The sequence below is a fragment of the Archocentrus centrarchus genome, unplaced genomic scaffold (genome assembly GCF_007364275.1).
Source record: "Archocentrus centrarchus isolate MPI-CPG fArcCen1 unplaced genomic scaffold, fArcCen1 scaffold_44_ctg1, whole genome shotgun sequence".
NCBI classification, from domain to species: Eukaryota; Metazoa; Chordata; class Actinopteri; order Cichliformes; family Cichlidae; genus Archocentrus; species Archocentrus centrarchus.
In genome coordinates this window covers 1,127,962-1,155,266 of record NW_022060270.1, presented here as the reverse complement: position 1 = coordinate 1,155,266, position 27,305 = coordinate 1,127,962, and the positions used below count along the sequence as shown (strand labels likewise).

General features: G+C 42.1%; 1 protein-coding gene and 1 pseudogene across 1 annotated transcript; one reads left to right on the top strand and one right to left on the bottom strand.

The window, feature by feature from the left end:
* Positions 1-247: 247 nt before the first annotated feature.
* LOC115777148 (uncharacterized) lies at positions 248-7,575 on the bottom strand. The gene is made up of 6 exons (XM_030724983.1): positions 7,345-7,575; positions 6,186-6,320; positions 5,904-6,038; positions 815-883; positions 592-686; positions 248-383 (listed from the first exon to the last, which is right to left on the bottom strand). The coding sequence occupies exons 1-6, from the start codon at positions 7,573-7,575 to the stop codon at positions 248-250; spliced, it is 801 nt and encodes a 266-aa protein (XP_030580843.1).
* An 8,628-nt stretch (positions 7,576-16,203) lies between these two features.
* Positions 16,204-25,081, top strand: LOC115777155 (GTPase IMAP family member 9-like; annotated as a pseudogene).
* The last annotated feature ends 2,224 nt before the right edge of the window (positions 25,082-27,305 follow it).

The following is a 27,305-nucleotide window of genomic DNA, read 5'->3' as shown; positions in this document are numbered from 1 at the left end:
TAAATACATTTAGAAGATGCAAAAAGAACTGTCACTGCAAAGACTGTGTGGCATGTTGCACTGATCCCTGTTCTGTTTTTTTTCCTACAGGATCCATTGTGCAATACTGACTCAAGACTTACCAAAATCTAGAAAATACATGCAGTCTAGACAGACAAACTGTTACTTGATTGTAATTTACATTTCCCTATGATGTTATTTTCACGTTCACACCTTCCATACTTGCACAAAACAAAACATTAACTCTTCAATGTACTTTCACTACAATGACTCCGCAGCTGCTTCCATCTTGTTGAATGGGGTGTCTCATAGCCCCCCCTTTCCATCGGATCCCAACCCAATCTGTTTTCCCATGGCATGTCCTTCTCATCTTGAAGTATTCCCTGGATAACAAATGAAATGATTTGTATAAGAGCAATTGTATTTTGTAATTCCATTCATGACAACTGATGCCCCCCTCTTATGCTATCAGCTTCTCAAAATAACAACCACTTTAGTTTTAGGGATATTCAATAAAAGCTATGTGATTACTTTGCAAGTTATCTTTTTATTTCTAAAATAACTTTAGACATGTATTAAAGCTTGAATTACTGTATTCTTTTAGCTGCATTTTTGGAGTCCTCGAGCTCTGATGACAGTTGTGCAGGATCCATTAGGAATACTGTGCTGGCATTTGTATTGATGTACTGAAAGACACCAACAAAGGAAAAGTAACATAACAGGGAACAATGTTGTTGAAACTTATGTCAATATGGCTGGCTGTAATCCTACCAAAAAATATATATATTCATTTCATGTAAGGCAAACCACAAACCAGCAACTTCCAGTGGTTGTTGTTCACCAGCACAAAAGATAGAACTGCTTCATAGTTGTCAAAGTTCACCTGGAATAGCATTGATATATATTTTAAGAAGCCATGTCAAATGCTGAAGACAAATTTTAAGCTCATATCTCAACTTTAATCTTTACACACATGTAAATAATTTCTTTTAGTGACAAGTACACTTTCTGTCAAAAAGGTGTTATGAAAAACCTCAACTAATGGAGTACCGGCTTATACCTGTTAGGGTGGATAACCTTTTCCGCTATAGAGATGGGGGGAGGGTTAAACTTGCAGTGATACTGATTTTATTAAGTAAGGAACAGAGAAGTGACATGTTGTGACCTAAATTAATGTGGGTGTAATTTTATCAATATTGTGAGCTTAATTTGATTAAGTGGCTGACATCAACATTACTCGGAGGTATGTTATGTAGTGGCCAGCAGAGAACAAGGTTTACATATGGGATGTATTATGTTGTAGGAGTCGGTGGAAGGAGACACGAGCAGGTATGTAGTCTCAGCTTTATTCGGTAAACTCACAACAACTAGAACTCCACATATAACTCCTGCAAAAGGAGGAGTCAAGCCCTTTTATCCCAGGCCTCTCTCTCCCGCCTTTTCCAGATCTATTCCGGTCTCTCTCTTCGCAATAAGAGCTTGGGGCATTCTGGTGTGAAATGTGCATATATGTGGCCACCACACAGGCCCCCCCTGAACACACAGAATGGCAAACAATACAATAATAAAAACAGCAACCATTTTCAACTCAACATAGCAAAAATAAAATACCACATCAAGAGTATCTCCTAGGGGGTTTAACAAGGCGGCCGCTACGGCTGTGCTTGGCGACCACAGGTGGTGAAAACGAGGGAGGGGCATAGCCCCGACTACGGCGAGACTGCCCCCTCGCAGGGGAAAAAACAGCAGCTGGGGGCAGGTCCTCCGAGTGAGGCATAGAAACGGGAGGACGACCGCGGCGCGGAGGTTGGGCCAACTCAATAGGACCATCCGGAAACATGTGAGCAGGCTTAAGGCGATCCACCGAAACCCGCTCCTGACGACCTCCCAGCTCAACCAAAAAATCCTTAGGTCCCACCTCTAGCACCCGGAATGGACCATCATAAGGAGGTCGAAGTGGAGAACGGTGCGCGTCATGGCGGATAAAAATGTACTTGGCAGACATCAGGTCCTTTGGCACATATGACTGTGGAAGGCAGTGATGCGCCGCTACTGGGGCCAAAAACCTATCATTCCCCGGGAAAACCGGCCCGCTCCTTTTGTCGGCCCCCGAAGCAGATGCACCAGGAAGGAATTCCCCTGGAACCCTCAAAGGCTGGCCCAGGACCAGCTCGGCTGAAGAAGACTGCAGGTCCTCCTTAGGTGTCGCACGCAGGCCCAGCAGGACCCAAGGAAGGCGGTCAACCCAGCTGCTGTCCACCAGCGCAGCCCGTAAGGCAGCCTTCATGGTACGGTGGAACCTCTCGCAAAGGCCATTGGCCTGCGGGTGGTACGCGGTAGTGCGATGGAGTCTGACGCCAAGGTTCTCCGCCACAGCAGTCCACAGCTCAGACGTGAACTGAGGACCCCTGTCAGATGTCAAGTCAAGCGGTACGCCAAACCGAGATACCCAGGAGGAGACGAACGCACGAGCAACATCTGCTGAGGTGGTTGACGCCAAAGGAACTGCTTCAGGCCACCGAGTCGTCCTGTCCACCATTGTCAGGAGATGGGTGAAACCCCGGGAAGGGGGAAATGGACCTACCAGGTCTACATGGACATGTTCGAACCTTCTCTGGGGTATGGGAAAGTGCTCCAGAGGGGATTTGGTGTGTCGTTGCACTTTGGCGCGCTGACAAGCAACACATGAGGAAGCCCACGCCCTGACCTCTTTCCGGAGGCCGGGCCACACAAACTTGGCCCCTACCAACTTAACTGAGGCTTTAACTCCTGGGTGCGAAAGAGAATGAACTGCCTCAAAAACCCGCCGACGCCAGCAAGCAGGAACCAAGGGGCGAGGCCTGCCCAATGAGACGTCGCAAAGTAGGGTTACGCCACTATCCTGAAATGAGACATCTTCCAAACGCAAACTGGACTCGGCCACCTTAAAAGCCTGAATCTCCGTATCCGTAAGTTGGTCGGCAGCCATGGCAGAGTAGTCCACTCCCAAATGCACAGAACTAACCTGCGCCCTGGACAGACAGTCAGCCACCCGATTACACTTGCCGGCGACGTGCTGAATGTCAGTGGTAAACTCTGAAATAGCAGAAAGCTGTCGTTGCTGCCGTGCAGTCCATGGTTCTGAAACCTTTGCCATGGCAAATGTGAGAGGTTTGTGGTCTACAAAAGCGGTAAAGTCACGGCCCTCAAGCAGGAACCGGAAATGACGCGTCGCGAGAAAAAGGGCAAGGAGCTCCCTGTCAAACGTACTGTACTTTCTCTCCGCATCCCGAAGCTTCCTGCTAAAAAAGGCGAGGGGCTGCCAAGCACCGCCCACCCATTGTTCGCACACGGCCCCGACTGCAAAATCGGAGGCATCGGTAGTAAGGGCAACAGGCGCCTCGGGAGACGGGTGGGCCAGCAGGGCAGCGTTGGCAAGAGCAGCTTTGGCACTGTCAAATGCCTGCACCCGCTCAGGTGTCCACTCTATCTCTTGGTTGCCTTTCTTGCCCTTAAGTGCATTGTACAGAGGGTGCATGAGGTGAGCAGCCTGGGGGATAAAACGGTTATAAAAGTTCACCATCCCCAAAAACTCCTGCAGGGGCTTCACTGAGGAAGGGCGCAGAAAAGCAGAAACCGCCTCCACCTTAGCGGGCAGGGGAAACGCCCCTTGGGGCAAAACGAGGTGTCCCAAAAACTCTATGGCCGGCAGACCGAACTGGCATTTAGCTGGATTCACAATCAAACCGTGCTCACTGAGACGCTCAAACAACTGGCGGAGGTGCACTGAATGCTCCGCGGCGGAAGGGCTGGCAACCAGTATGTCATCCAGATAGACGAACAAAAATGGCATACCACGCAAAACGGAGTCCATGAGGCGCTGAAACGTCTGTGCCGCGCCCTTCAGACCGAAGGGCATTCGCAAAAACTCGAAAAGGCCAAAAGGAGTGATAACCGCGGTCTTGGGCACATCACGCGGATGGACAGGAACCTGATGGTATCCCCTCACCAAATCCACCTTTGAAAAAATAGTTGCCCCCGCAAGATGAACCGAAAAATCTTGAATGTGGGGAACCGGGTACCTGTCATTAGTCGTCGCATTATTAAGGCGCCTAAAATCCCCACAAGGGCGCCACCCACCGTCAGCTTTAGGGACCATGTGCAACGGGGACGCCCACGGGCTGTTTGAGCGGCGCACAATACCAAGGCGCTCCATGTTTGCAAACTCCTCCCTGGCTATCGCTAACTTCGCGGCATCGAGACGGCGTGCACGCGCAAAAACCGGCGGACCCACAGTGGTAATGTAATGCTCCACACCATGTTTAGCTACGGCTGCAGAGAAGGTGGGAACCGTGAGGGTGGGAAACTCGGCAAGCAAACGCTGGTACTCATCACCTGTGGCAAGCATGTTAGCGAGGGGCAGGGGGCCAGGACTACCAAGTGTACAGGGGTAGGTATCAAAAGACACAGCATCTATCAAGCACCTATTAGCTACATCGACCAACAACCTGAAAGCACACAAGAAATCAGCGCCGAGTATAGGTACTGACACAGACGCTATCACAAAGTCCCAGTTAAACTGACGTCCCTTGAAACACACAGTCACCAACCTCATTCCATATGTGCGAATGGGGGTACCGTTCGCCGCGTCCAGCAGGGGTCCGTGACATTGTCCCAAGGCGTCCGCAGCTGAAGCCGGCATGATGCTACGCTGAGCACCCGAGTCCACAAGCAGACGGCGTCCCGAAGCAGTGTCCTCAATGAAGAGCAGCTTGTCCGAGCTGCCAGCGCACACAGCTGCTAGTGAGCACCGGCCCTCTCGTTTCCCTGGTGCTGGAAGGTACACGGCGGAATGCAGCGCTTCGCCTTCACTCCGAACCGGCGATGATAGAAGCAGAGCACGCTCTCCTTCCTCCGGCGCTCTGCGACGGCGGCCACAGCACCAGCTTCTCTCGTCTCCGCCCCTTGTAGAGCCGCACTCGGTAAAAGTGCATGCACACCGGAATGCCTGGATGCCAGCAAAATCTTGTCCGCCTGTTCAGCTAGCCCGCGGTAATCCTTGGCCCGTATCAGCGCGGAGCTGGCTAGCGCGGTGCGCACGGGAGGGGGGAGCTGGCGCAGGAACAGATGCGTAAAGAGAAACGAAGCGTCGCCCGGGCCGAGCAGAGCCAGCATGTGCTCCATCAGCTCGGAGGGTTTACCATCTCCCAAGCCATTCAGGGACAACAGGCGATCAGCCCGCTCTTTGTCTGAAAGCTGATAAATCCGCAGCAGGTTCTCCTTCAGCGCTCCATACTTGTTAGCAGGCGGCGGGTCCCGGAGCAGTCCCATCAGCCGGCGGGTAGAAGCAGAGTCCAGCGCCACGACGACATGGTAATACTTGGTGTCGTCTGAGGTGATCCCGCGGAGGTGAAACTGGGCCTCCACATGCTGGAACCAAGGCTCTGGATCGTGCTGCCAGAACTCCGGGAGCTTGACCGTGGCCGCAAAAATAGCGGGAGAAACGGCGGCGGCTGGTGAGGAAACAGCGGCCGCGGCCGTTGAGCTGTCGTCAGCAGACATGTTCTTTAGTCGGGGTCACCAATGTAGGAGTCGGTGGAAGGAGACACGAGCAGGTATGTAGTCTCAGCTTTATTCGGTAAACTCACAACAACTAGAACTCCACATATAACTCCTGCAAAAGGAGGAGTCAAGCCCTTTTATCCCAGGCCTCTCTCTCCCGCCTTTTCCAGATCTATTCCGGTCTCTCTCTTCGCAATAAGAGCTTGGGGCATTCTGGTGTGAAATGTGCATATATGTGGCCACCACAATGTAATGTTTTGTAAAGGAAGTTTGAAGCTGATGTAGCTGATGTGTAAACATAAAAGTTCTATTTATTCATCTTACACTGACACAATACAGCAACAAACAAAGATATATATTACCCTAGGTAAACTTTGGCGAGGAAGCTCTGTTCTGTCCCCAAACAAAATCACACCAGCTGTGTAGTGATTGAGGATGTAAATGGTGTCCACCACTCCCGATGCATGGGCAGCCACATGAAACAGGCTTTCAATGATCTGCATAAGTAATATCATCAGTTCTACATTAAGTGTCTACAAAAGTCTTGGTCATTTCAAGATTCATATCGGCAAATATTCAGATTTGCATGCAAAGTGTTGCGTAAATTAGTGAAACTAAATGAAAAAAGACAATCATACACATACCTCCCCATTCAACCACTGATGTGGACGAAGAGAGCACAGCTCTGAATGGTGGATGACAAAGCTCCGACCCTTAATTTGTGAAGGGACAACTGCAACAACAACTTCTGTATCACTCTTTTTCCAAAGCTGAGTTAACTGGAAATCAGATACATGAACAAATAAGCTCATATAGAAGAAGTTATACAGTAAAACTAGATATTTTCCAAAAACAACTAAGAGTTATCTTTTGAAATACATATTTTGTATATGGTTTTAGAATTTTTGTCTTTAAGGATAGATTTACTAATAGCCACAGTGTGTATTTGAATTTTTTTCCCTGTTCATATGCGAGTTGTAGTTGTACATACAGCAAATGATTCCCTCAACATGCCCATTCTGCCAGTGTCACAGTTATTGTTTCTCAATTCATTCTCTGCCGACCACAATACATGTTAGGATCATTTTTAAACTGACATATTGTAATGAATATTTATTTTAATCATGTAGTACAGCAACATCAATGTAAATGCAAATCAAAACAACCATGTCACTGTCATTAAATTAAAGCATGTCATTTGTTTGAAAGACCAAGTTCCACTTGTTAATATGAAAATTGCACAGCTATGAATAAAGTAATTTCTGATCCTATCTATACATTTAACATCAACCTACTCATTGTCTACTACAACTGATTCACCTACTTTTTGATGCGCCTTTACAAAATAAGACCTTTCAATTTCTGCTTCTCAGATTATAATTAATACAGTTTTTCAAAGATAGAATATGTCTTTGAGGATAAACATAAAGTTTCCAAAACAGAGAAATGAAATCATTAAAATAAACCTAGGATTTCAAATGTGTAATACTGTACCCTAAAAATATTTTAAAAATCAGTTAATGTGGTTCTGTAAGATGCATTGTGGCATTTTCTTGTTTAACTGACATTAATATGCACATCCAGAAAAAATATAAGCCATGTAAATTTTACATGTATAGGTACAGATCTAAATAGTTAATAGTAATGTCATCTTATGCTAACCACATCTTATGCAACTTATTTAAAATTTAGGTCAAATATAATTTTTCTTAAATTAAATAAGTGTAGTAGGAGATTTTTTTGGAAAATTTTTTTTGTTTAAGTCTAACAAAATTAGTGCCTCAAAGGTCAAACCATATTTACCTGTGATTCTTTATTATGCTGATCGGCATCTGCTCCTTTGATCTTTGTTTTAGTGTGTTGTGAAGGTTTAGGATTTTGTATTCTCTTCGGGGGATTGAAGTACTTGGACTTGGACTTAGATTGACCAGCAGAATTTTCCCTCTTCTTCCATTTCTCTTCATGATCATCTACAGGTTTGTTAGAAACTGTGAAGGCTTTGTCAAGAACTTTCATTGGAAGACCATGCTGCATAACGTGCTCTACATATCGTCCTTGTAAAGAGGAAAACATTTTGGAGATGAACTCTGCTGGTCTGAGGTACTTCTTCTTTCCCAGGATGTTTCGTTTCACCAAACCAAACCATAGCTCCACATGGCAGTTTGTTTCTCTGGTTTTGCAAGTTTTGTTTGTTTCACCAGTTGTTGGTGTCTCATGTCGTGTCAGATCTCCAAGCAACAAACCACTCCACAGTGGGATGATCCCCATGTAGTTTTTCAGCAGAACATCAATTATACCAGGACAAAAGTAATGGTTTTTAATGTTGGCTGAATCATCAGACAGAAAGTCACACTCTGCTTGGTCCCGTATCACTTGAAAAGTATGTGTGAAAGGTGACGTTCCAACAATGCTATTACTTTTATCAGTGATCATTTCCTCAGCTTCTGATACATATTGACTTTCTCCATCCTTGTTTTTCTTGCTTTGCGAAATGCAGCTGTCGAGGTAGGTTTGGCTTGTTTTTACCAAATGGGTACATTCTTTTGCATCAAAGAGAACACACATGTTATAAAACACCTCAATGGCGAGCTGCATACTTTGGCAGTTGAGTAGGTATGCAAAGCAGAATGTTGCATACTCCTGTATGCCTCGGTCTGATGTTTTTCTGCCAAATGCTTGTGTCACAGCCTTAACTATATGGGCAGAGCACAGATGCAACACAGTGAAGTTTGTCATACCAGTAGTGCGTCCATGCACAATGTTAAATGCTCTGGCAAGGTACACAGAAATATCTTCCTTGTTGAAAGATATAAGCACGCTATTAATCAGAGCCCAACTGTAGTCTGTCTCAACCTGTGAAATTTGTATTTTTGTTTTGTGTGACAGTTTCCTTTTGAATTCCATTAGCCAGTGAGAAATGGAAGGAATACTATGGCTGTTGGTGATCAGTTCCGTGACAGGCAAAGGAGGTTTATCCTTGCCCATGCCTGGCAAAACTAAAGCATAATATAAAACTTGCTTGTCTTGGTCTGGGATTTTCTGCACTACGCTGCCTGTTGCATCAAGGTGGAGGGTAACAGGTGATGACTGCCTTAGATGTTGTGCCAAAATCCTTAATCCAGTGTCTGTGTATAGGTGTACTGCAAATGGATCTATTTGAAGGTGCTGAAAGTAACCTTTTGATGATGCTTGAGAACTTGTTTCTTTAATTACTTTTTGAGTTAACATGAGTTCAAGCATAATGTCATCATGGAGCCTTGTACTCTTATTCAACTCGGACGATATTTTTTTCAGTACATCTTTGGTTAGGCTTTTTGTCATGTTCCCGGCCATAATTTGTTCAGTGGGTGTTTGCTTCAACATTGAGTAATAGTAATGGCTGACACCATCTGCCAAAGCTTTGCCAATCTTACCTCTTCTCAGGTATTTAGCTGGCCTGAATCGTCTATGTTTCTTATGGTGTGTGACCTCACCAAAGCGTTTCACTGTAAAACAGATTTTTTTGTCTTCTGATTTGGGAATCATTTTCTTTCTAAAAGTGTACATTGCATTGCATCCATGAAAAGTGCATTTTGCGGCAGCATGAAAAAATGGTGACTTCTTCTTACGACTGTTGTCCATTTTCACATGCTGTTACTTAAAAGAAAGTGTACAGCATGGATTCTTTTCCATGAACTGATGGTACAGTGTGTCAGTCCAAGGGGGACGTAGTTGACTCCCCCCATGTTTTGGTTTTATTTTCGTCCACTGTTTCCTTGTTATCATAATTTTGAATTTTTTAGGCCCTGCATTGCACTCTCTGTAGTCACTTTGGTTGTCTTTATCTGGTTGTCCTTTTCTGTCCCTTGTTTTCATTGGTTTTCTCTTTGATTTTGTGCCTTTTCCGTCCTCTGTTCTGTTCTCTGTTCCATCATCTATATCCTCTGTTCTGTTCTCTGTTCCATCATCTATGTCCTCTGTTCTGTTCTCTGTTCCATCATCTATGTCCTCTGTTCGTTTCTCTCTTCCATCATCTATGTCCTCTGTTCTGTTCTCTGTTCCATCATCTATATCCTCTGTTCTGTTCTCTGTTCCATCATCTATGTCCTCTGTTCGTTTCTCTCTTCCATCATCTATGTCCTCTGTTCTGTTCTCTGTTCCATCATCTATGTCCTCTGTTCTGTTCTCTGTTCCATCATCTATGTCCTCTGTTCTGTTCTCTCTTCCATCATCTATGTCCTCTGTTCTGTTCTCTGTTCCATCATCTATGTCCTCTGTTCTGTTCTCTGTTCCATCATCTATGTCCTCTGTTCGTTTCTCTCTTCCATCATCTTATGTCCTCTGTTCTGTCCTCTGTTCCATCATCTATGTCCTCTGTTCTGTCCTCTGTTCCATCATCTATGTCCTCTGTTCTGTCCTCTGTTCCATCATCTATGTCCTCTGTTCTGTCCTCTCTTCCATCATCTATGTCCTCTGTTCTGTCCTCTCTTCCATCATCTATGTCCTCTGTTCTGTCCTCTGTTCCATCATCTATGTCCTCTGTTCGTTTCTCTCTTCCATCATCTATGTCCTCTGTTCTGTCCTCTGTTCCATCATCTATGTCCTCTGTTCGTTTCTCTCTTCCATCATCTATGTCCTCTGTTCTGTCCTCTCTTCCATCATCTATGTCCTCTGTTCTGTCCTCTGTTCCATCATCTATGTCCTCTGTTCTGTCCTCTCTTCCATCATCTATGTCCTCTGTTCTGTCCTCTGTTCCATCATCTATGTCCTCTGTTCTGTCCTCTCTTCCATCATCTATGTCCTCTGTTCTGTTCTCTGTTCCATCATCTATGTCCTCTGTTCTGTCCTCTCTTCCATCATCTATATCCTCTGTTCTGTTCTCTCTTCCATCATCTATGTCCTCTGTTCTGTTCTCTGTTCCATCATCTATGTCCTCTGTTCTGTCCTCTGTTCCATCATCTATGTCCTCTGTTCTGTCCTCTCTTCCATCATCTATGTCCTCTGTTCTGTCCTCTCTTCCATCATCTATGTCCTCTGTTCTGTCCTCTGTTCCATCATCTATGTCCTCTGTTCTGTTCTCTCTTCCATCATCTATGTCCTCTGTTCTGTCCTCTCTTCCATCATCTATGTCCTCTGTTCTGTCCTCTGTTCCATCATCTATGTCCTCTGTTCTGTCCTCTCTTCCATCATCTATGTCCTCTGTTCTGTTCTCTCTTCCATCATCTATATCCTCTGTTCTGTCCTCTGTTCCATCATCTATGTCCTCTGTTCTGTCCTCTCTTCCATCATCTATGTCCTCTGTTCTGTTCTCTCTTCCATCATCTATATCCTCTGTTCTGTTCTCTGTTCCATCATCTATGTCCTCTGTTCTGTCCTCTCTTCCATCATCTATGTCCTCTGTTCTGTCCTCTCTTCCATCATCTATGTCCTCTGTTCTGTCCTCTCTTCCATCATCTATGTCCTCTGTTCTGTTCTCTCTTCCATCATCTATGTCCTCTGTTCTGTCCTCTCTTCCATCATCTATGTCCTCTGTTCTGTCCTCTGTTCAATCATCTATGTCCTCTGTTCTGTCCTCTGTTCCATCATCTATGTCCTCTGTTCTGTCCTCTCTTCCATCATCTATGTCCTCTGTTCTGTCCTCTGTTCCATCATCTATGTCCTCTGTTCTGTCCTCTGTTCCATCATCTATGTCCTCTGTTCTGTCCTCTGTTCCATCATCTATGTCCTCTGTTCTGTTCTCTGTTCCATCATCTATGTCCTCTGTTCTGTCCTCTCTTCCATCATCTATGTCCTCTGTTCTGTTCTCTGTTCCATCATCTATGTCCTCTGTTCTGTCCTCTGTTCCATCATCTATGTCCTCTGTTCTGTCCTCTGTTCCATCATCTATGTCCTCTGTTCTGTCCTCTGTTCCATCATCTATGTCCTCTGTTCTGTCCTCTCTTCCATCATCTATGTCCTCTGTTCTGTTCTCTCTTCCATCATCTATGTCCTCTGTTCTGTCCTCTGTTCCATCATCTATGTCCTCTGTTCTGTTCTCTCTTCCATCATCTATGTCCTCTGTTCTGTTCTCTGTTCCATCATCTATGTCCTCTGTTCTGTTCTCTGTTCCATCATCTATGTCCTCTGTTCTGTTCTCTCTTCCATCATCTGTGTCCTCTGTTCTGTCCTCTGTTCCATCATCTGTGTCCTCTGTTCTGTTCTCTGTTCCATCATCTATGTCCTCTGTTCTGTTCTCTCTTCCATCATCTGTGTCCTCTGTTCTGTTCTCTCTTTCATCATCTGTGTCCTCTGTTCTGTTCTCTGTTCCATCATCTATGTCCTCTGTTCTGTCCTCTGTTCCATCATCTATGTCCTCTGTTCTGTTCTCTCTTCCATCATCTATGTCCTCTGTTCTGTTCTCTGTTCCATCATCTATGTCCTCTGTTCTGTTCTCTGTTCCATCATCTATGTCCTCTGTTCTGTTCTCTGTTCCATCATCTGTGTCCTCTGTTCTGTCCTCGTTTCCTGTCTGCTGTTCTGACTGTGGCTGGTTTTGATGGATTTCTGTTTTGCCCTGTGACTGGTCCCTGTCCTCACTGGTATGTTGTCCTGTATAGTCAGAGGAAACTTCTTGTCCTGTACTACTCTTTACTTCATTTTTTTTCTCACTGACTCTGTTTGTAATGGAGCCCTTAACATTGCCCTCGTCACTGATTTCTCTACCTACCGAGGAACATATCCGAAATGAAATGTTATTAGGTTCAGATTTTTGTTTTACACACATACGTACAGTAAAACACAAGTATACAGAGCCCCTAAAGGAACAGTGAAGAAAAAAGAGGGACATTGAAGGATAACATCTAAAATACATTTTTCGTGCGCACTAGATATTTTATCGTGCACATCACATACTATCTGGTACTTAGCTGATCTCATGCGCATGAGATACTATCTGGTGTGCACGAGAAATTTTTTTTTATTATTATTATTTTTATTCTTCAGTGTCCCTTTAGGGGCTAGTAAAAATCAAAATACAAGCTAATAAAATGTAACATTACCTGCATTAAGCACCTTTGTCCGAATTCCTTGTCGATCTGCAGACCATATGACCTTCAGCCACTTTAAATAACTTTTCTCATTTGTTTTAAACAGAGCAATAACAAGAGATAACCACTGTTCATGAGTTACAACTTCCTCACTAAAACCCAAAGAAATACAACACTGAGTAATGGCATGTACACCCCCAGCTTTTTGCCAAAGATTTATGTTTTTAAGACTCTGTCCTTTTCTAAAACGACCCATTATTAGTAACAGTGGAAAAATGCTTTGCCAAATGCTAGTTTTTACTTCCACGCTTTTCTCTGTCCTTGGAAATAAATCATCATTGTTGTGATGGTTTGAGTTAGAGCCACCTAGTGTTAAGTATTTGTACTACATGTCACTTCAAATTACTGTAGTTTTCGTCTATCATCATGGCAGTAATGTGAATTTTTAAAACTTTATTAAGAGACCGTGTTAGAATAATTTGACAGTATTATGTCACTGGGTCACATGACCTGGAAGCTATTGAAGAAAAATCTCAATTTTTCACATAAAAAATTGCTAAAAAATATAAAAAGGCTTAAAATGAAAAGAAAATGAGTGTGCCTCATCTGTCTAGTGTAGGAGAACAATTTCACACAGATTTTGAGTCAGTGGGTCACATGACCTGGAAGCTATTGAAGAAAAATCTCAATTTTTGGCTATAAAAAATCCTAAAAAAAATAAAAAGGCTTAAAATGGAAAGAAAATGAGTGTGCCTCATCTGTCTGGTGTAGCAGAACAATTTCACACAGATTTCGAGTCAGTGGGTCACATGACCTGGAAGCTATTGAAGAAAAATCTCAATTTTTGGCTATAAAAAATCCTAAAAAATATAAAAATGCTTAAAATGGAAAGAAAATGAGTGTGCCTCATTTGTCTAATGTAGCAGAATAATTACACACAGACTTTGAGTCAGTGGGTCACATGACCTGGAAGCTATTGAAGAAAAATCTCAATTTTTGGCTATAAAAAATCCTAAAAAATATAAAAATGCTTAAAATGGAAAGAAAATGAGTGTGCCTCATTTGTCTAATGTAGCAGAATAATTACACACAGACTTTGAGTCAGTGGGTCACATGACCTGGAAGCTATTGAAGAAAAATCTCAATTTTTCACATAAAAAATTGCTAAAAAATATAAAAAGGCTTAAAATGAAAAGAAAATGAGTGTGCCTCATCTGTCTAGTGTAGGAGAACAATTTCACACAGATTTTGAGTCAGTGGGTCACAAGATAAGGAATTTATTTATTTTTGTTTCTCAAGAGTGTTTGGATCGGAAATTTATTGATGGTCCCTAAGTGAACCTCCGCGGGTGAGAGGAGGGAGCGGGAGAGAGCGGCTGGCCGAAATCTGAGTCCCTGAATCGGATCAACTGTGAGCTGGATGCCGCTAACTCCACGGAGCTTGAATATCCAATATCCAACTTGAAACTAACTTCACCGCGGTCACTCTAACAGCTTCCAGTCTTATGGAATCAGACTTTCCACCGGCTGCTTGATTAAATACGTCAGCATTATGTCTGCCTCCCAGACATAGGTGTAGGAACCGGGGGGTGAAGGGGGGACGTGTGCCACCCGCCCTAACATTTGTTCCACCCAAAAAGTACACCACGGAGGAGAAAAATACGTAACTTTTAAATCGCGTGCTTTTATTTTGAAGGCACAACGTAGCGTCACGTCAGTGGCTCCCCCGCCCCCCTCTGAACAGCAGAGACAGCGGCAGGAGTCAGAAAGTCTTTGAATGAGGTAAACCGGTCTGTCAGGAATGTTACCGTGAATGTGGCTGTTTATAACGGCTTGTTGTCAGTTTACTTTCATAAATAGAAACTAAATCTTTGTCAGTCATCTTCATCCTGGGATGGTCACTGTCCAATTTTTACTGGACAGGAAGTCAGTTTGTGAGCAGTTTGTTGCTGCAAATGAGAGGCGGAAACAACATTTAGGCTCTTTTGCATAGGCCAGAGTTTTTAACCCTTTGTGTGCTCTGCACCTGTTTAGCCAGTTATTAAATGCAGGGCTGTAAAGTGCAACAGCACACTGTGTTGTCAGTGAGGCGCACAGCTTGGTGATTAAATGTGAGAGGCATCGCTTTCATTTATTTCTGTTGGTTATTATTTTTATTGATATTTATTTGTATTCGATTTTGTTTTTGTTGGCCAAACAAACTGAATGAGCATATTTTAATAGCTGTTTTTAACTTAAGGTTGATATTAAAAAGTGAATAATTTGTTCATTACATTATCTGTGAGGGTTCTTTCATGTAGAACGTTGTTTAATTAAAGAACCCGTTCTGTTGACAGTCAACATCATAAATGCATTTTTGACCAGGATTAAATGTTTTCCACCAATAAAACATATCAAACTTTGCACTTTTGTGCGATACTAAATTATTTTTGTGCTACTGAAATATTTAGCTTGTTGGTACCAGTGTGGTCACCTGATAAAGTAAGTGTACAGCCTGGACTGACATGGTCATTATGCTTGATAAAAGACTCACTTTGTTTGGTGGTTTGCCACATCTTACGATTATAAAACATATATATATGTAAATTATACATGCAATAATATGTACACAACATTTGAAAAAGAAGAAAGTAAAAGATCAAATAGCTTTTTTTTATACTTTGCTCAGAGTATTTATCTGTCACGTTTCCAATATGGATTTTCTTAAATTCAAATATTTAGATAGTAGTAAAGTTTATAGTTAGGTGTGTAGATCCTATATTTGACAGGTGTCCCACAACAGGCAGCTGTAGCCAATCAATATGAAAAAATACTGTGATTTGCCTTGTGGTACAGACTGTGTGAGAAGGTTGTGCTTCAGTTGTGCTGACAGGAAATCTACTATGTTTATAAAAATGATACTTAGTGCCATAAAGTGTTTCATTTTGTCTGTGCTTTGCACCTGCACGTATGGCTGCAGCTTGCTTGCATTAGGACTCTACCCTCTTCTCCAGTATAGGCTTTATATTGAGAATGTAAGATGAACTTTTCCTCCTTGCGGTGAGTTAAGAAGCAACATCAAGTACAAAACACAAATGTCCCAAATGGGACACACTGTGGCCTTCTGGGTGAGAAACAATCTGCAGCACCTGCAGCCTGTGTGCCCTTTAGCATTACATCATTTATGCTAAAACACACAAACCTGCTCAGCCTGACTGTCATGTCGTACTCATGCACACAGACTGATTGCTCTGTCAAACATGCGAGGAGTGTTTCCAGACATTCAACAATGGAGCCTATGAGATAAAAATGTTGGTGTTTGGAGCTGCAGCTTTCTCATCATCTGGAACACACCAGCTTGTTCTTTGTAAGCGCTGGTTTCTGGGCTCTGACTGCACGTCCTGAGAAGGAAAGAGATGCTCAAAGTTCTTTGTCCAACTCACAATTGGATGCACATATGGATATAGAGATAGAGAAAAGGCATTTCTGTGTCTGGATGCTTGACAGCTTTAGACAGAACCAGCTGACAGGAAACAGTTGTGTCGTTGCACAGGATTAAACTGTTCATGCCTTGTTGCATATCATTATGTAACATTGAGGCCTCTAAGAGAAAGAGAGAAGGAGCGAGGGAACACCCATGTGGAGGTAAGAAAGGTAATGAGTACTGGGCAGAACTCACACCAGACAAGACACACAGCAACAGATAGCTTTGAGCTCGGGCTTTCCAGCATGGATGGGACAACCAGTCATGGTAAGAGGCAGTGATTTTACACTGACTGGCAGTTATTTGTGTCATTCCTTCGCTCTTCTGAATACTTGTGATATGGATTTAATTGTGAGGATTGTCTGTAGCCTGCAGCCAAGCATCAAGACCAGCTTTGCTGAAGCAGATCAAGGAAATACTTTGTGTAACAGCCTGTACTCTACAGCACTGTAGCAGTGCTTACTTGGTAACGTGGTTTTTTCCTACATGTTGTGACAAACCATTTGAAATTAGCGATGGTAGCCTCTTACCCCAGTAACACTTCTGGATCTGAACATTTTTGTCACCTATAAAGGCTGATAACAGTTTGTTTGTTTTTCCAACAGAAATGTCATGTGATGTAATCTTCTTGAGCTAGTTTTGCCCTGTATCAAACATAACTTTTTGAAGGCATTTTTGCACAACTGTCCACCAGCATCTGAGACTTTTTTAGGCCACTCTTCCATGCAAAAGCCCTTCAGCTGTTTGAGGGTTTTCTGCCATTTCAACATTCTAGTATGATTCAATACTGACCTTTGTGTTTAGTCTCTTTAATAACTTTGTTTTCTGATTGGTTCCTTGGTAGATATGCTGATGTGTTTAGGATGCTTCCCCAGTACAGTGGTATGCAACAGTTTGGGCTCCATGATTTTCCTTTATAAATCATTGGTTGATCAGATCAGCAGTTTCAGTTAAATCTATCATACAGCAGATGAACACAGTGATATTTGAGAAGTGAAATGAAGTTTATAGGATTTACAGAAAGTCTTCAATAATTATTTAAACAGAATCAGGCAGGTGCATAAGTTTGGGCCCCCCAACAGAAAAATGACATCAATATTTAGTAGATCCTCCTTTTGCAGAAATAACAGCCTCTAAACTCTTCCTATAGCTTCCACTGAGAGTCTGGATTCTGGTTGAAGGTATTTTGGACCATTCTTCTTTCAGTCAGGTTTGATGGTTCCGAGCATGGACAGCCCGCTTTAAATCCCACCACAGATCTTCAATAATATTCAGGTCTGGGACTGAGATGGCCGTTCCAGAACGTTGTACTTGTTCCTCTGCATGAACGCCTCAGTAGATTCTCAGCAGTGTTTAGGGTCATGGTCTTGTTGAAGTATCCAGCCCCGGTGCAGCTTCAACTCTGTCACTGATTCTTGAACATTGTTCTCAAGAATCTGCTGATATTGACTGGAATCCATGAGACCCTCAACTTTAACAAGATTCCCAGTACCTGCACTGGCCCCACAGCCCCACAGCATGATGGGACCACCACCAAATGTTACTGTGGGTACCAAGTGTTTGTCTTGGAGTGCTGTGTTCTTTTTCCACCATGCATACGCCCCTTGTTATGTCCAAATAACTCAGTTTTAGCTTCATCAGTCCCCAGCACCTTATTCCAAAATGAAGCTGGTTTGTCCAAATGTGCTTTAGCGACTCTGTTTGTGACGTGTGTGCAGAAAAGGCTTCGTCTACATTACTCTCCCATACAGCATCTCCTTGTGCAACGTGGTCTGAATAGTTGAACGATGCACAGTGACACCATCTGCAGCAAGATGATGTTGTAGGTCTTTGGAGCTGCTCTGTGGGTTGACTCTGACTGTTCTCACCATCCTTCACCTCTGACTATCTGAGGTTTTTCTTGACCTGCCACTTCAGGCCTTAACTAGAACTGTGCCTGTGGTCTTCCATTTCCCCACTATGTTTTTTTGCTTTTTTTTCTTAAATCACTTAATCAACTTCAGACCTACTCAAAAATACTATACAATCCATCATTTTCAGGATTTTAACCCTTTAAATGCCAGTTTTATTATGTCAATGACTGCATTTTTTTTGCAAAAAAACACCAAAAATTGATTTTTTTTTCATATAACAAATAATTACTGGATGGTGCATTGGTGGTGACTAGTGCCTTGGATATGTCAAAGATTAGCAGCAAAATTGTTTTGATTGCATTATTATTTTTTATGTAGTGCCAGATTTCAAATTTTGCACCCTCTGGACACCTTCGTGTCAAAAATGTACACGCCATAAAATCCTCATACGTCAAGATTTTTGGCTGCTTTTTTTTCATAAACCACTTAATCAATTTCAGATTTACGCAAAAATACCAAACTTGAAATAATTTTCAGCATTTTAACCCTTTAAATGCCAGTTTAATTACATGAATTATTAATTATTCATTAAAAAAAACCCTTATAATAGCGCTTTGAGTGCTCATACTGAGTAGAAAAGCGCTATGTAAGAGCTAGTCCATTTACCATTTATAAATGCAATTATTTTCCATATAATAAATAGTAAATGTATGGGGCATGAGTGGTGATTAGAGCCTTGGATATATCAAAGGTTAGGAACAAAACTGATTTGATTGCATTATTATTTTTATGTAGTGCCAGATAATCCCTCTGGACACCTTTGTGGCCAAAAAATGCCTCATTGACTTCCATAGAAACCACAGTTTTTGATCTCACTGCAGCTGCAGTATAAAATCATCCATTCTGTAATGTTAGCATTTCATTTTGAAGAAAAGTAGTGATATTTGACATTTTGACTGTATTCCATTAGATTCAGTCATTTCCCCATTTTAGGCTGATGAATGAAATTCTTGTATTTTTGCCAGTCATATTATGGAGCCATGTGACTACCAGAGGACCCCCAAGAGTGTGTGTGTGTGTGTGTGTGTGTGTGTGTGTGTGTGTGTGTGTGTGTGTGTGTGTGTGTGTGTGTGTGTGTGTGTGTGTGTGTGTGCAAAAATACAAGAATTTCAACACACCCAACATGCCTGATCTTTGCTAGTATATTCATTTTTACTTTGGCTCTAATGTTCTATTTAGACAGCAAAACTGTTTCTTTCCCATTAAGCTTCCCATGCTGGTCAACATTGTTCAGTTTTACTTCAACATTTCATTTTGGGGTTCTTGGGTTCAAAGTAATCTTTATAAAATGGCAGTAGTTTGAAATCTGTGGTACATTTTTCTTAATTGTTTTCTTAATCATCTTTATGAATCCCTTGCTAGCCTCCAAAGTTTAAGCATTTGCTGTAAAGAACCCATGATGTCACACATTACAGTAGCACCAAGATTCCACAGGATCCACCTGTCACTCCACATGGAGGGTCTGATAATCTGCACCAAGTCTGGAAGCCCAGGGCCCAGGATAGCAAGGGCAACGATGCTTAATTACCTATGTACCAACATGCCTAAAAAGATAATCACACTGTATCTGTAACTATAGGCACTGTCTCACACAATTAAATGTTAGCGTCCCACATATGTTGGAAAAGTGAATTATCATAGGATTTCACCTTTGCTGTTAAGTCACTTGTAAAACTAAAAAACAGATTATTTTTGTCCAATTACTCACCCGCCACTGGTCTGCAGTTTGAGTGATTACAGTGCAACAAAAATTGTTCATAATGAAATATGAGTAATAACAGCAGCAAAACAAAAACACAGCACAAAGTGGCAGTAGCAAATCAATAAGCACTTTTTGATTTGGAGATCACAAATAGAAAATTGTCTCCACTGCACAAAAACAGGACAGACACAAACACAACAGCAGCATATCTGTAATACCACAGAGGTCTATTTATAGCATCCAAGGTGTTCCAGTAAGCCACGAGTATCACACCCAGAAACTGAGGCTGCTGTGACTCAGCAGTTATTAATTGTATCTTGGTGACACAGAGACCCGTGTGTCTCCTGGATGGAAACAGATGCTCTACGCCCCGCTGTCCCGTCTTCTGACCTGTGAGAACTGAAGCTCTTATCAGAGCTGTTAGCCAAGGGGGGAGTTTGAGTCAGCCCCACAGGAGCCCGACACCCCCGCCTCCGCTGGCTCCCTTCCATCTCTAGTGCTCCCGTGCTATATGCTATATGTGCTTATTGCAGGGGTTTTTTAACCTCATACGGTGCCACCTACTGGGCAAAATATGAGATGATTTTTTTTGTGCTCACCTGACCTATTGGTTTTTTTTGCTTAGTTTCCATCTTATCAGCGGTAGCGCTGTGCAACGGCTGCGTGACCGCAGACGCCCGTCTGTCCTGTTTGTTCTGCTGTTTGTCTTCTCTTGGATGGATTTTCGTTGTGTACAATGACAACAAAGTTCAATCTAATCTAGTCTAAACAACAACAATGTAAAGCAATGAATCAGTAACAAAACAATGGTGTGGAAACTAAGTAGTCTGATGCTTCTAGATTAGTGAGTCCAAAGCAGCCTGAGCCAAAACCTGACAGAGATGATCTCTGGGTTTGTTTAAAGCTGAGCACAGTGAGTCAGTCCCTGCTCACTGACAGGATTCCCAGTTTCTGGAAGCCTCTCCATGATGGGAATTTTACTGAAGTCTCAGCTCACTCTCAGGTGCCAGCAGGTTCAATAAAGCTGCATCCTCAGGTTTGTCATGGAGGATTAAAGGCAGCCAGACAGTATAATTTTATCTTACACTGTCCATAACCCTGGCTCAGTATGATGCAGCTTAAATGATGCACTGAACTCACAGATACTGAATATGGATGCACTGAAGCTAATCCGGATATTTGTTGGGAATCTGTGGCTCAAAATAATCATTTTACTTAACTGGTAACTTAATGATCCCTGACAGAAGCTCATATTTTTGTCATAAAATCGTTTAAATAGTGACTTCTTTCCTACAATATCTGCTAACATTTGCACAAAAACTTTAGAAGAAGGTAAAACCTGCAATAATCTCTACAAATGCATCTCAGAGCTGTGATATCAGTGCTCTCACACATTAACACATTAATAAAATTTCAACTGATTATGTCACTGTTATTAATATCACTATATAAATGCTGTCCATTAAAATCCTTTTACCTGAACACTGCTACATCAGTGAGCATGGATTCTGTGGTCCTTCATTCATCTGTCAGTGATCCTCCATTACAACAATGATAACAACCTTTTCAACCAGCAAGGAGGTGGAGACGGCCTGGTCCGTAACTATGAGCCTGACAACTGCTAATAATTTAATGGACTGATAACATTCGAAGCAGGTGCCTAGGAACCACAAGTAAGCCAGCAGTCTGAGAGCGAAGTGCTCTGCTGGGGTGATATGGTACTATGAGGTCTTTGAGATAAGATGGTGCCTGATTATTCAAGACCTTGTATGTGAGGAGAAGGATTTTAAATTCTATTCTAGATTTAACAGGGAGCCAATGAAAAGAAGCCAATATGGGAGAAATCTGCTCTCTCGTTCTAGTCCCTGTCAGTACTCTAGCTGCAGCATTTTGGATCAGCTGAAGGCTTTTCAGGGAGCTTTTAGGACAGCCTGATAATAATGAATTACAATAATCCAGCCTAGAAGTAATAAATGCATGAATGAGCTTTTCAGCATCACTCTGAGAAAGGATGTTTCTAATTTTAGAAATATTGCACAAATGCAAAAAAGCGGTCCTACATATTTGTTTAATATGTGCATTGAAGGACATATCCTGGTCAAAAAGGACTTTAAGGGCACCAGGGTGGCTCAGCGGATGAGCAGGCGACCACATATTCTGTGTGGCATTACCTTGGCATCCAGCAACATTGTGAGAAATCTCAGAGTCTTTTTTTTATTTTAATTTATTAGTTTTTTGGCCTTTTTATTTATTTGATAGTCAGCAGTGAAGAGAGACATGAAATCAGGAGGAGAGAGCTGGGGAAGACATGCGGTAAATGGCACTTATTGGGATAATATGTTACCATGAGGTCTTTATATATAATGGAGTCTGATCATTCAGGAGTTTCTATACAAAGAACTGTGTTAATGGGTTTATATTAGTCTAACCACAGCTAGGTGCTAACTATCCCAACTTGACAAACACTCTAAATGTCACTGGTATTTAGTGTTCAGTCTTCATCTATGTCCAAATTTACAGCAGTGCTGTAAATTTTATTTAGAAATACTTCATTTAAATCATGGTATATCACCTTTAATTAGTTATATATAATTTCTTGCTAACAGTAAACCTCATAAATCCCCTTTTTCATGGATGCCTGGATCCAATTTATTTCTTGAATCCCTAAAATTTGAGTTTTTTTGTTTTGTTTGTTGTTATTATTAAAGAGGAGAGTTAGGTATTGAAAGTCAATCTTGATTGAAGCAGAGAATGTCTGAGCTGTGTGGCTTGTTCCAAACATGCTGGATAACATACAAAATGTTTTTTAGAAGTACCATGTTGGCATGGAACAATTTAATCAGCTCATCAGTGATACTTTTTCATCATAAAGGACTCTGTTTTTCTATTTGGCACGTGCACAGCACCCTGAACAGCACAGCACTGTATGATGACCAGCATGTTTTTGTCCAACAGGGTACAAAGGTGCCAGAGACCCAGACAAAAGGAGGATTGTTCTACCGGGGAAGACTGGAGTGGGAAAGAGTGCAGCAGGAAACACCATCCTGGGGAGAGAAGCCTTTGAGTCAGAACTGTCACCATCCTCCCTGACGTCTCAATGCCATAAAGCAAAGGGGAATGTTGGCTGTCACTGACACTACAGGGCTATTTGACACAAACGTCACTCAAGAGGAAGTACTGAATAGGATCAAGGTGTGCATCTCTCTGTCTTCACCTGGTCCTCACGCCTTCCTTGTGGTTCTTCAGCTGGGCAGATTCACCCAAGAAGAGAAGGATACTGTCCAGGTGATCCAGACCACTTTTGGTGAAGATGCAGCAAAATACACAGTTGGTGCTGTAGCAGTGAAACTCTCAGATCGCTGCCATGTACAGTGAGGTTTATATAATTTTAGGCATTTTATTCTTCCTAGGAAAATTTTGGCATTCTTGCTTACCTGCATCTGAAAAAATAAAGAATAAAAAGGACTTTCATAATCATTTTCTATTACTTAGAGAAATTATTTGAACCTGTGGAAGGGATAGCTACTCAACTGTATAGAGCTAATCATTACTAACTTAATTGTCATTTGTAAATAATTACATTTTCTGATGGAATTTAAATGCAGTATCTAAATAAATTCTGTTCTGTAAGTAGGAATCCTTTATAGTCATAAAAAAGTGTTTTTCTAAACCTGCTGAAGTCCAAATTGGTGTTTTTATCAGACACGGCACAGCCAGCAGCACCGCAAGGGAACTCGAGACCCTTCTTTCCAAAGCTGTCCCGCCTGGCAGCTTTAACGATCAGAATCATGATCTGAAGGCACAGGCTCTGTAACATCCTGACTCTTAGAGGAAAATCGAGGGTTAACCCTGAAACAGACCTTTGAGGGGTTGTGAAAAAAAACACCATATTTTACATCATATTTTTATTTAATTCTATTCATTTCATACATGTTTTTTGGATGAGCAATTCTCTAAAATGCTGCATCCTTCAATCTGCACAGTCACAACAACAAACAGACATTCAGTGACTGTCTCCTTATAGCCGTCCTATCAGAGACATCCATAAATTGTGGCTTAAAAAGTAATCTGAGTCTCAGCCTCCCAAATGAGGGCTGCACTGCATCTCCAGGTAACTGTGTAGGGTCAGTGGGAGGGATAGGTCAGGTTTTGTTTTAACCCCATGCTAAATAGACCAGAAGATGCTGTCTTTCTAATGAAGTCTCTGACTCTGTGGCATTACAGTTGTTCTGGTAAAACTTGTTGGGTTTTTTGTGTTTGTTCATTTGGTTTTTCCAAAGAGGCAACAAACTGGATAAAATGGGTTCGTAGCCTAACTCCGAACTAAGGTTAAAATAAAGACAGTGATTTGTTAAAGAGGGTTGGTATTAATTTATATGATCATGTTTTAGTAAATTATTGTGAAGGTCATTCAGTCTTTTAGGTTTCTGCTTTAATGATTGATGCTTGGCATTCTGGGAAAGATAGCTGCCATCTTACACTGTGCTGGTGAACAATTAACCTGTAAACTGTGTGCAACCTGCAGTAAAGTTTATTATTTTTATATGCTGGGAAAAGAACAAAAATAATATATATTTTATTTCTGCAGGATCTTGGAAGCAGAACAAGAGCGATGAACTCCGAATTATTTTGGCAGGAAAGACAGGAGGGGGGAAGAGTGCGACAGGAAACACCATCTTGAAAGAAAAGTCTGGACTGTCCCCATCTTCCTGCACATCTCAGTGCAAGAGAGCTGAGGGAGCGGTGGACAGGAGAAAGGTGACTCACTGACACTCTGGGGCTGTTTGACAGTAATGCTGGTGAAGAAGAAGTGTTGAAAAGGATTAGAACATCTATTACTCTCTCCTCTCCTGGTCCTCATGTCTTTCTGGTGGTCCTAAAGCTGGGTAGGTTCAGCCCGGAAAAGAAAGACACTGTCAGGATGATTCAAAGTACTTTTGCTAAAGAGGCAGCTAAATACTCACTGGTTCTGTTCACACATGGACACAAACCAAAGAAGCAAACTATTGAAACTTTCATCTCAAAGAATGGAACACTCGAAGAGCTCATTGAGGATGCCTGCGGCAGAAATCACGTCTTCAATAATGAAGCGGAAGCCCCAGATCAAACCAGTCAGCTCCTAGAGAAAGTCAACAGAACGACTGTGGAGAATGGTGGGGGACGCCACACGGCAAAGATGTTCAAAAAGGCAAAGAAGACCCTAAAGAAAGAGAAACAGAGACTTGCAAAGGAACTAAAGGCTCAAGAGCAACAGAGGAAGAACACCCTGAAGGCTGAAGTCAAAAGAGAAGTTAATTTAAGAGGAGAGTCAATGAAGCAAAAGAAACTGTGTTCTGCAGCAGGAAATTCTGACTTTGCAGAAGCAGGTGGAAAAAAGGAGCTGTGCTATCCAATGACTGAAGCTCAGGAATTTGTGAACACGAACAAATTATAAAATTATATATAGTTAAATTCAATTCAATTTTATTTAGACAGCACCAAATTACCACAGTCACCTCAAGGCGCTTTGTATTTTGGGTAAAGACCCTACAATAATACAGAGAAAACCCAACAGTCAAACGACCCCCTATGAGCAGCACTTGGTGACAGTGGGAAGGAAAAACTCCCTTTAACAGGAAGAAACCTCCATCAGAACCAGGCTCAGGGAGGGGGGGTCATCTGCTGAGGACTGAGGAGAGAGAAAAGACATGCTGTGGAAGAGAGCCAGAGATTAATAATAATTAATGATTAAATGCAGAGTCTGAAGGCTCTGCCTCCCATTCTACTCTTAAGTATCCTAGGAACCACAAGTAAGCCAGCAGTCTGAGAGTAAAGTGCTCTGTTGGGGTGATATGGGACTATGAGGTCTTTGAGATAAGATGGTGCCTGATTATTCAAGACCTTGTATGTGAGGAGAAGAATTCTATTCTAGATTTAACAGGGAGCCAATGAAGAGAAGCCAATATGGGAGAAATCTGCTCTCTCTTTCTAGTCCCTGTCAGTACTCTAGCTGCAGCATTTTGGATCAGCTGAAGGCTTTTCAGGGAGCTTTTAGGACAGCCTTTTAAAGCACTTGCATTTGCTCAGACAAAAATTGGAAATAGCTCTTTGTTTGTTTTCTACCTTTTTAACCATGAAATGTGATTGTATACAATAAACCAAGGGTCCATAATGTTACTGTAAAGTTTCACAGCTAAATAAAGTAGGTTGCTGCTTGTTGCAGTCTTATTTTGATTAGCTAACTCTTTTTGTTTCAAAGTTTGCCATTATTATGACTTACATTCAGGGGTGAAAGTAGTTTTAAATTCTTGTCGGTACTATGACAAGCACACACACACACACACACACACACACACACACACACATATATATATATATATATATATATATATATATATATTAGGGGTGGGACTTTAACGCGTTAATTTCGATTAATTAATTACGGGGAAATTAACGCGTTAAAAATTTTAACGCATTTTAATCGCACTTTGCACCGTGGAACGTTTCTCAGTGCGCGAGTTCCCGGCATACAGATTATATCGACGCACAATGTCCAAATTAGGGGCCGCATCCTGCGAAGGACCCGGCCCACGTCTTTCGCAGCCCACGAACACCACAAAGAGAGGAAGTGAGCGGCTAGCCTTCATATCAGCTGCCGTCACCTCTGCGTAGCTCATGTCGCCTAGCAACCGTGAGTGTGAAGCACAGCTGTGTAAAAGCAGCTGTTAAACAGAGAACGAACTTTTTCTCCTTTTTGTGGTTTAATTTTAAGTCTTTAATTCAAAATAAGCTGTTAAAACAAGCATAACAACATCAAGGAATACAGCTGAGAGAATGATTAATTTCCAACTATAACAAGTGAGACATTAATGTTGAATAAAACTATCCAGTTATGATGCTTAACTTTAATTTCAGGAGTTTATCACAGGAGCACTTCCACCCTTCGTTGGTCTGTGTAGCAGACTGGTGGGAAAATAAACAAGATTTTGAAGTTTAAGCTTATGTATATTGATTCATTCATCAACTAAACTTAAATTAATATTTCTCATGTCAAATATTGAAATGCGATTAAAATGCGATTAATTTCGATTAATTAATTACAAAGCTTGTAATTAATTCGATTAATTTTTTTCATCGAGTCCCACCCCTAATATGTATATATATATATATATATATATATATATATATATATATATATATATATATATATAAAAATGAAATCTGAGGTCATAAGCAGTGTTTTTGAGCTGTGCTGTGTTGTTGAAATTGAGCAAAATAACATGAAAATCACCTGAAAAAAAACTTCGCCCTCTGGTTATTATTGGCTCTGGAAAACCCCTGTCGTTGCCCGTTAACTGGCCGTGTCCTGTCCCCCAGGATGTAGTGCATTTTATATGGCAGGCTAGACCCTCCCATTTTGATTGACACCTGATTCGGCCAATCATATTATGAAATGGGTTTTCCAGAGCCAGTACTAACCAGGGGGTGTCATGTAGCGTTTCGGTCGATTTTGGCGCAGCCAATTACATGATTGGCTGAACGAGGTGTCAATCAAAATAGGAGGGTCTAGCCTGCCATATAAAATGCACTGCATCCGTCCCGTAAGCGGAACGGATGCAGTGCATTTTACGTGGCTGTCCTCGGTCTCTGAGGGGAGAGAAGCTAGAGATTTGAGGTGCCAGCACAGCACGAACAGTTCAGAAA